Consider the following 10,668-nt stretch of genomic DNA (forward strand, 5'->3'; position numbering starts at 1 on the left):
AAGCCCTCTCCATTCCCCTGTGGCTTGAAGAAGGGCCCTCCCCAGGGTCCTCCTCCACATGGCGCTTCTTGCCCTGGGCCTTGGGGCGACTCGAGTTCGAAATGAGTGCATCCGCCATTTTAAATTACCTCACGGGCGCAAAAAAACAACCGCTCTTAAAGAAAGGCAAGTACCAATTAATATTTGACAGTGTACCTTGCTAAGTCTCAGTTTACGGCCGAGAAGTATGCTAATGAGCCCAGAAGCCTCTCCAACTGTCCGGCTTGGAAACGCGGGCGAAATGGAAGGGAAAGACCCAAAAGCGCCGATCAGATGTCAAGCGGTAAAAAGGAGAGCGCGGCGGAGTCAGACAGGGCTGGCTCGTGCACGGCGATGACGAGAACGGCGGCCTATAATTCCTGCAGCTCCGCGCCGAAACTGAAGATCGTGGAAGCGTCTCAGCTGTAGAACGGTAGACGGTAGCGCGGCGGAGTCAGGCAGGGCTGGCTCGTGCGCGGTGATGAAGAGAGTGTCGGCCGACAACTCTCACAGCTCCCAAGCCCAAATTGGATAGAACGAGAGGGCTGGAATCAGAGCGAAGCGCAGCGGAGCTAGACAGGAGCAGGCTCGTGCGCGCCAAATGAGAAACTGTCAGCCGACAGTTCTCGCCGCTTAGCGGCCCTCAGCGGGATCGGGGTCCGTCCTTCTCACTGGGATCAGTCTTTCAGATCGTTCAAGTGCAAGTTAGAGATCAAAATGTTAAAGTAGTAGAGAGACAAGGCTACAGACACTGCTGTCCTGATAGAGACCGAGTCGAAAAACTGGACGGAAGTAGGAAGAGGCGGGCTTTAAGTTCCAGTGGACTCGGTCCTATAGGATAACTGCCTTGTCAATACCCAGTCTGACTGCCGTGGGCGCCATTATCGGAGAACTAAAACCTAGTAGGACCTATCATGCAAACAATATGTTAGTAGGCACCAGCTGCATGTGCCCCCAAATGTTAAAAGTGGCTTCTAACCACTTCAACATTTGCACTGCTTTTCTTTCATAACATCACCTTTTTTTCCTGTCCATTTATTGCCCCATTCATATTTTGTAATAGTAGAGTGCAATTTCTACAGCTGGTTGGGGCAGTTAAAAAACAAATAAAAATTAAAAGAAATCTTCTGTCTGTACTTTCTGTTATGGAAAAAAAGAGTCATTCTTTGTTACAAAATTTATCAAATAAAGGTCTTAAGGTTCAAAACATGTTGGCTGTATTGTATTATAAATCCCCCCATTTCTTTTTAAGATTGTCTGTTGGCTTTCAGCTCACAAATATGGAAAGCAAACTAAATATGAATGAAGTACTACTACACAGTACAACTTTGGGTAAGTCAATTATTAACCATTATTCTCAAGTTTAATACAAGCCTAAACTTACCATAACTTGTCGACCGGGCCACAATGGCTGCATTCATATATTTCACTAGGGTTAACTAAAAATGACGACTTAAAAGACTCAATGGTTTGGACCGTACAATGTTCTATAGAGGTAGTTCTTGACCATTCAAAGTTACAATGAACTTCAAAAAATCTTACAATCCATCCTCAAAGTTATGACTGTCACCTCCACATTTACACAACAGTATTTTGGATGCTTGGGAACAAGCTTGCATTTACAACCAACTGCAATATTCCATGGTCATGATTGCAGTTTCCAGCAAAAAAATGCCCATTCAGGAGAAGGGATTTGCTTAACAACCATGTGAATTGTTTAATGACCACAGCCACTCATTTATAATGAACATAAAAGTGATCATAAAATCGAATCCAGTCATGTGATGCCTCCACTTATAACTGCAACAATTTATGACTGAAATTCTGGGCTCCATTATGGTTGTAACTTGAAAACTATTTGTATTTTGTTTGATTGTGTTTGGTTTTAGCTTAGCATGCTCTGTGGAATGTCGAGGTTTCTCAGATCTACAATACCTCTCATACTTTATCTGATCCAGGGCAGAAGAGAAGAGAGTGAGAAAAGCATTTAGGTTAGCAACATAAAGCTTCCAAGATTCAGGGAAGCATGGGAATAATCCTTAACTATGTTATATTGATATATATATTGGGTGTTCCAATAAAAGGGAGTATGTATAGTTATGCTTGAACTGTGCAGTTCTTGGTGCTCTGAGTTTAGCTGTTTGCTTGGAACCATTTCATTACCCTACTAGGCACTGATGACGTTACCCAGTTGAGTAATAAAACATCTGTGAGCAAAAGACAAAACTCAGAGATCACAAGAGACAATAGAATTATAAAAAGGGGGACTCAAAAGTCTCAAAAGACAATAAAAAAGCTAAGCTAAGAAGGAAACAAAAAGATCAAAATATATCTTCTTCAGCAGCCAAAAAGCAGATTAACACAATCAAGCAAAAAGTATTTTAATCAAGGAACTGCCATGGAGAAAACCACACCCCCACCAACACTGGCAGGACAAGCTATTGTATAAAAATCCCACACTCACTAGCACTGATATTATCTAGTTGGGTAATGAAACATCTGCAAGCAAATAACCATGCTCAGAGAGTACCAAGGACTCCACATTTCAACTCTGAGCTACATATGTTACATTGAAATTTGCCTTAATAGACTTAACAGGGAATCTAAATTATATAATTTGTAATAGAAACAAAAGCAATGGAACTGTGGAGGGTTGGTGGTTGCACACCTACAATTTTCTTTTCAAATGTCCTTCATTAATCAATCAAGTTAGTAACATAAAATGCTTTGTTTTTATATAGAATGCACAGATTCTAAACCTACTTTCCAGGATTCAACCTTCCTTCCACCTGCTCTCTCAATTTCATATGCCTCTCAAAACAGCACACACACTGTTGCATTCTGAAAACCACTGCACAAAGTATCATGCATTTGAAGTAGGAAGAAATTCCAGGACCTAGACAGTGATAACAAAAAAAAACAACTGCTGCAGACAGAAGACCCACCCCCTACTTAAAGGGGCGCTGCTATTTAACTTTCTCACATTAGCGCTTCTCATACAGTTCAGAACCACCCTGCCCCAAAGCCAAGAATAAGAATTCTAGAATGACTTGTTCTCATTTCTTCAATTAAACTTTTCTTTTACTGAGGAACATATGAAATCAAGTTTCTATGTGATGTAAATATTCACCATAATAATTATTATAGGATTCTGTTTAATCCTTAGCAATCAAGTTATCTAATAAGGAAGTCAGGAATTTCAACTGATTGTATTAGCTTTCCTGCAAATTAGCAACTTGCATGCCAGCTGCGAATTTTAGGAGCTGCAGCCCCTACGTATCATGAACTCATCGGGTTGAGGATAAGTAGACTAGTTTACATGATCTCTTATTTCCGTATTCACCAGATTAGATGTTTAATGTCAAACTAATTTTTACTTCATGGGCAAGAAGTACAGAAATAGTATGGTTTCAGTAAACATCATTGTAATGTGTCCTATATTACAGTAGGATTTCCTTTTAAAATCCAAAGCCTTTTTTCATGCTCTGCAGGTTCAGGCCTTCATGTATGCAAAATGCATAAAAGGAAAACCAAAAAAATGCCTAAACACACTTCAATGGTGAGCCCAGGTCAGTATGTATGTATGTATGTATGTATGTATGTATGTATGTAATTTGTTTGCCACCTATATCAATACAGCTTTAGGATATATTTTACTTCTTTGAGAGGGCAAGTTTAATGGATAAATCTGTTGTCAGACCAGCTAGGGCTCAACTGACCTACTTCAATAAAAGCACTTATTAGCTCTCCATTTCAACACAGCAGCCTAGTATTTAAGCACTGCCAGTCAATGGTTGCACCTAGTAGGCCTTTTGTGCATTTAGCTCAGTATAACCAAGCTTGTTTATTATTACGGTGAGAGACCACCAGGGAATTTCAGGACAGCAAGCTACAGTGGAAAGTTTAAAACAAGCATCCTGAAAGATAGCATCCAGAAATCATTTTTGTCTTGTTGGCAAAAAAAACCCCTGCAAGCTTGTGCCCATGTAGTCAACCTTGATTCAATATTTTTATTTTATATAGTTTTAAGTCAAACAGAACCAAGGAAAAGGTTTAACAGAAAAGAGAAAGAGAAAACACGTTCTATGTCCATGCTGGAAACTGAGCAGGTTGTCAAAATTTGTAACTTTCTTTCTTCGTACCTAGCACAGAAATGTTCTTTATTAGACAACCATTAACAGGTTCAGAGATCCCCTGATAAACAAACAATGACAAAGTTTACTGTACTACAACCTTCCTTTGCTTTTCAGACCTGCAAAGGTCGTAAATGCAAGGTCTGATCACAAAGTTACCTTTTCATCACTGTTGTAACTGCAAGTGATCACTAGCAAGGCAATCTCTAACCAAGGAATAATAAATTCTTTCATTTATATAGGTAATTACTATATCCCACACAAAATTTGCCCTAATTTCCAGAAAGCACAGATTAGCTGAGCTACTCACAATGATAGAGCTTGCTACACTTATCAGAAGAAATCTGGGTTTCATTCCCTCCAATGTTGTTCCACAAAATGCTAGGTAGGTAGCAGCATTTAGATGGCCTCATTTTCTCTGGTATCAGTCAAGCAGGACTGGCCCTGTTTAGTGCTTAGATGTGAGACAACTAGAAAATCCAAGGGCAACAAGTTAGGCTGAGAAGTAAACAAACAAACCAGAAGTCTGGTTTGATCTGTACCTTTCAGCCAACACTTGCCACATGCTCATATACCTCTCAGAGCTTCAGAGAGACCAAGAAACAAACCTGTGTCCAGATTCTGCATTTCATGGAATCAGCGCATACTTACCCACGTGCACATATACAAGCCTAAAACTTACTCTATGTTTCAGTCATTATATATTAACAAGCACCAACATGTACATGTGAAAGAAGCATTTCCAAATTTTAAACCAATCCTTCCCATGGATTTGGCTTTTTAATATGCAGCTTTGCTGTAGCTTAAGTATATATGCAAAGAAGGAAGACAGCCATTGGTTAAAATGGCCCTCAGAGGTCCAATTTTTTTAGGTCTAGAAGGGAAAAACATGCTAGCATATACTATATATTAACATATATATTTACGTTAACATATATACATAACATATATACACATATAACAAAAAGATTTGACAATCAAGTCCTCACATATCCTGTCCTTCTAAATAGGGTCAGGAATAATAGATGAAGAACCCCATCCAGGCCAATATTTTCTTTCTACAAAAGACTACTTTTTATTTGTCAAGTGTTTATGGAATACTTACGTAAATCTACTCAGGTAGCAGAACAGAGGATATGCTGAGACTCTCAAACAGAGACATGCAACTGCAATTTTATTTTTCCCAAATCTAGCAGGAGTAATTAAATATTATCAGGCTTGATCTGCTTGGCTTCCTAATATTGACATTGAAGTTATGTACATTTACAGAAAAATAGAATACTATTCCCATTTTCAGACCCTCTTATTAGAGGACACTGTCATAATAAGTGCCAATAACCATACAACCCTCAATATTTAGCACCATGAGCTGACACCCAATGCACCACTGAGTACAATTAAGGTGAGACAAGGCCAGCCAAATGCCCCTGTGTCATTTTAACCTGGTTATCAGCACCTGAATGATGCAATCTTACCAATGTATCTGAGCATGGCTGTTAATTCACTAAGGGAAAAAACCTCCCCAACTGGTTAAGCAAGAACCTCTGGCTCTTCTTGTTCTTTTCATTAAGAGGATGCCAATTCAAACTAAGGTTCAGCCGTGCCAATTAGTCTTCCTTTTCTCTTTACAGCTTTCAACTGTATCCAAGAGAAAGAGTAAAAGTGGCCCCAATAACACTATGGATCAAGACTAATATAACAACACAAAGCGAAGCTGTTGAACCAACCCGACAAGAGAAAAGAGCTATTATCTAAACAGCTTGGAAAGTCTCTTACAAGATATAATCAAGTACTTTTCCTTATTTGAAGTTGACACAATAGGATTGTCAAATACGTTTAATGCATTTATTTATTTTAAAAAACATACCCGTGTAGTGTTATTTGCTTTCAGTTTTGGAGGGGGGGGGAGGGCCTTTGTTTTGGTTTAAATACAACAAAAACTAAACTTGGAAAACTCCAGAGGTCAAAGCTTGGCTAATTCAAGAATCAGCTAATATTAAAATTTACTTCTTAGGACCAACAATATATGTTCCTAACTTCAAATAAAGGTTGTAAAGGAAGTAAAGCTGAATTTGTTTCATTAATCCATTCCAACAAGTAGATTTTTTGTCAGCATAAGCATATATGTGCATCAAAAAGTCCTTTTTTACATTTTGAGAATTAAAACAAGTTATATAAGTATATTTAACTGGCTAAACATATAGCAAATCTTTAAATGATTACTGAGTGAAAATTTTGCAATTTTTACTTTTATTTTTGAATATGTATTAATTCATTCTTGAGATTCCATGTCTTAATCAAAGTTTAGGTAATACTGAACAAGCTATACATTTTAATGTTTCTATAATGCTTTTTAATGTTAAGTCATTCCAAACAACAAATAAATATTTCTGGATGTGACCTACTTGTTGTATAACAAGCATATCTATCCATCCATCCATCCATCCACTCATAATCTCTCCTTATTTTATATAATGCATATAAAGGTGTCCATTCAAAATGGCGTAAGCCTGATTAATACAGTTTTTACTTCACTGACATTTAGGACTTCCTTCCTCTTTTTACTTTTAGTAGCTATCCCTCTTTTCCTCATTTAATACACATTTGTATCTATAACTGCAAAACAGCATATAATCGCACATCTTTAGTTTCAGAACATGTCAGAAATAAAGACTTGGCTGAAGTTAAAAAATACCCAACATGCTTTTAACAGAAATTTAGGGCAAGGCTAAGTTTCTAATCAACATATCTTCTCTGTGCATAGAAAGTGGGCAGACACCTGTTCCACTGATTATAATAGGATAGGCAAGTAAATCACATTTGAATCTAATTGCACAACAATAGTCCAATCATAATTACAGCTTTTCCCAAATTCTTAAGCACCAAGGATTCATGCTTCCACCTTTAAAGATTCACACTTTACATAGAATATACCAGGCATGAAGCCAATCACTGGTTTCATCATTTTCCCAAACATGTAATGATTCCCAATACATGTGTTTCCCTAACAATGAAACTAATACATTAAAAAACCCTGTCATTCCATACATTTCACCCACAAAGATATTTAATTATCCTTTATAGGCACTTCTAAATAATTATCAAGACAATGTCCGTGGTCATGGAGCCATTAGGCCACACTAAAAATAATGTTCTTGTAGATGTGCAAGTCTATCCTTCCTTTTCTTGTCAACCTCCCATACATTTGCTCTTGAGCATATTCCAACATATGCACAGAAAATGAGGGAACCTGTAAGAGAAAGGGAATACCTCAAGTGTATTGACAACCACAGGATACAGGTTGCAGGTTGGAAGAACGTTTCCAAAGAAAGCACTTACCAAAGTATCAAAAGTTCTGGAAAAACATGTATGATGAATCCTGCTAGGTATCTAAACTTCAGGCTATTAACAATGTTTCTTGCTCCTGGACCTGGAATACCTGCTACCCCTTATAAAAACTAATATAGGAGAGAGAATCATATGTTCATAGAAATTTCTAATTCTACAGTAGAGCCCAAGAACATGTTACATATCCTATTCCTAGACAATACTACTTCCAACTTCCATCTAATAAACTGAAAAGTGGTAGAAATGCAATTACTCAGAAGATAATAACATATACAAATATAAAGACAAATAAACCAAACAGAAAAAAAACAGCAGTCAAAAGTATAAAGGAATTAAGAACATAAAAATCAGCAGTTTATGCAGGTCATTACAATTGCAGTTTATTTAGCTTTCATCCTAATCTTCACTATCCATGTTTCTTGTACATGAAAGCACCACATTACTGTTCCACCCAGTATTGGCTCAGATTAAACTTTTGGAGAAAAAATGCTGAGTACAGCAAGGGGGAGGACGGAAACCAGGAACGGTAAATAAATCTAAAAATAAGTGCTCTGGAATCAGCATTTGAATCTATTTGCTAGGAAACTTAGTAGGTCTGGAGGCCAGATTAAAAAAAGAGAATCTGTTTATCCTACAAACAGATCGTGGGCAGACTCCCTGGCAAGACAAGAGCAAACAGGCTATTGAACTTTCTGTAAAAGTCAGATAATGGGATTGTATGCCAAAAGAGAACATTACCAAAAAGATGTTCAAAGAGGAAAATTACCATCTTCAAGAACATGTTTGCATAAATTACTATTACCTATTATACTACATTAAGATATAATATCAATTATATATTTAAAATTTAAATATATTTTACATTTTTAAAAATTGCAACTCAGCTCCTTTGGTATTTGATTACCAAAGTCACATTAAGAAATCAGCAACAATAATTAATCTGATGTTAAGAGGTTAACTTAAAGAGACTACTACTCAAAACTATACAAAGGAAAAGCACAGGCCTAACCCTCTCTTCAGATGCAATACTAAGTTTGCACAAGGAACAGCTAGTTTCAAGTGGTTTATGTACAAATCAAAATATGCATTTTTCAATTTTTTTCCAGATACAACTCTAAACAGCTATTTTATTGTGGGCGTGGGTTGAAAGTTGTTCAGATGGTACTCTTTCAGCTCCTATAATTGGGTGGGGGTTTTTTGCTGCTATCTAATAGCCATCCAGATTTTGACAGTCCCAAATGCTCAATCCGAATCCTACTGCTTTCCATAGATATAACATCAAGAAGGTTTCAGGTGTTTATTCTATTGAAACAAAGAACAGTAAAAACATTTCCGCTTTTGTTTCCATCAAACTGCATTCAGTCTAAAACAAGCCAAAATAATTTAGGGAATGAAATCCTGTGTTTTATGTTTGAAACAAAACTCATGTACCGGTATTTCCTTTTTTTATGGCCCTCCCTAGAAACTGACCCCTCCCCAAAAAAAAGCTCATTTTAACCATGGACTTCACTGCCTTCAAGCAATCTACCAACGGACAGCTTCTGCAAAATATTTCTGCAAATATAGAAGGAAGATCAGAAAGGGGGGAAATAGAAACATATTTTCCAAGCTGTCTTTCCACCAGTTCAAGCAGTCTGGCCATATCGGTTTCACGCTTTACAAAGGAACACGCATATACCCAGCATGCACCTTTCCCCTAAATACCAACTTAAAATTGTATTCGAGTATATAATATTGTATATAAATTGAACATGACAGAGTTGCAAAAGAGCTTCCCCTTCAGAGGCCACATGAGCAGGGGAGGGGAAAAAAAGGGTGAGCCGTCCCGCCAAGGCCTGAAAAATACCATAAAGGCCCCAAGATAGTCAAAACTTCGCAATATTGAGGAGGGGAGTGGGTGGGAGGGACAGAAAAGGGCTACCTCACGATGTTTGCTTGCTTGTTTGTTTGTCTTTTAGGAGCCCGTCAGATCTCCCAACTACCAACCTCCCTCCCGTTTCTGGAAGCAACCCCCCCCTCATACACACACAAAAAAGCTTTTAAAATAAATAAGTCTCTTGGCGACGTCTCGTGAGGACGAGAAAGGAGAATAAAAAGAGTGAGGAGGAAGAACGTTTGAACGTTAAATCTCTCCTCCTGGCAGCTGCTGGAGAGAGAGAGAGAGCGCGCGTTGAGGGAGCGTGGGGGGTGGGGGGGGAGAATATATAGCCCGCCTCAACCCAAGGACATTGCATGCCAAGCAAGCGTCCGTAGGGCTGGCAATGCATCCCCCAAGGTGGTGATGTGGGGAGGGGGGTAGATAGAGACAAGACACCCTTGCCCAAAGTCGCAACTTCGGCTGCTTTGCAAGCTTGACGTGGGGAAGGGAACTTCCACGCGGAGAGACCGCCCTGCGGGGTGACAGCTTGCAGCCCTTTTTTTTTTTCCCCCTCTCTCTTTTCCCCCGCGCCCGGTCATGGCGCTCGCAGAAACAGCCACCCCACCCATCATCCACCCACCCACCCACCCCGAAAAAAAAAGGGAAGGAGCAGAAGGGGGGAGGGGGGAAAGGGGAGGGGGGAGGGGGGAAAAAAACCAACACCCTTCACCTTGGCTCCCAAGAGGCGCGCGGCCGCCCTGCTACCGTAGGCAGTCAACAAGGTCATGGCGAGCACCGACCCCAAAAGTGGTGTGGCGATGGCGAAAGGGAAAGCAGAAGCCGTCCTCGGGGAAAAAAAAAAAAAAAAAAGAGGGGGGACAGACAGGTCTTGGAGGCGGGCAGAAAAGCAGGCGGCGAAGACCGGGAAAAAGGGGAGGGAGGGTGGTGCAAAGGGAAAAAAAGACGAGCGGGCTGCGCCGGGTTCTGGCAGCGTCTGGGCGGAGCAAGGCTGGGAAGAAGGCCCAAAGCGGCATTAACAGAGTTGGCTCGCTCTCGCCCCAGAAAAGCCGCGCCTCTTTTCCGGCGGCGGGGAAGCGTTGCGATTGGCTGACAGGAGGTGGATGGACAAGGCCTCGCTGCGCGCGGAGGAGCCGGGAAAGGCGCGGAGGGGGGGGGAGGTGGAACGTTTGAGCGAGGCGTCTGAGACCGCGCGCCCGTGCGCGTTCCCGCTTGTCTTGAAGTTCGGCGGCTTCTTGAGTTAGCGAGCTTTCAGATTCCCGCTTTGCGGGGGTGGGGGGGAGGAGGGAAATG

The 10,668-nt window shown here is 40.1% G+C and overlaps 1 protein-coding gene across 1 annotated transcript in view; it reads right to left on the reverse strand.

The window, feature by feature from the left end:
- CS (citrate synthase) overlaps window positions 1-10,369 on the reverse strand; it is a 47,316-nt gene extending 36,947 nt beyond the window's left edge. The window contains exon 1 of the mRNA XM_070937842.1: window positions 10,088-10,369. Coding sequence (XP_070793943.1) covers window positions 10,088-10,144 — 57 coding nt within the window. The 5' untranslated portion in view covers window positions 10,145-10,369. The remainder of the gene's footprint in view (window positions 1-10,087) is intronic.
- Window positions 10,370-10,668: the final 299 nt, after the last annotated feature.

The sequence above is a fragment of the Pituophis catenifer genome, unplaced genomic scaffold (assembly GCF_029215685.1).
Source record: "Pituophis catenifer annectens isolate HBS135680 unplaced genomic scaffold, rPitCat1.0.hap2 SCAF_2, whole genome shotgun sequence".
NCBI lineage: Eukaryota > Metazoa > Chordata > Lepidosauria > Squamata > Colubridae > Pituophis > Pituophis catenifer.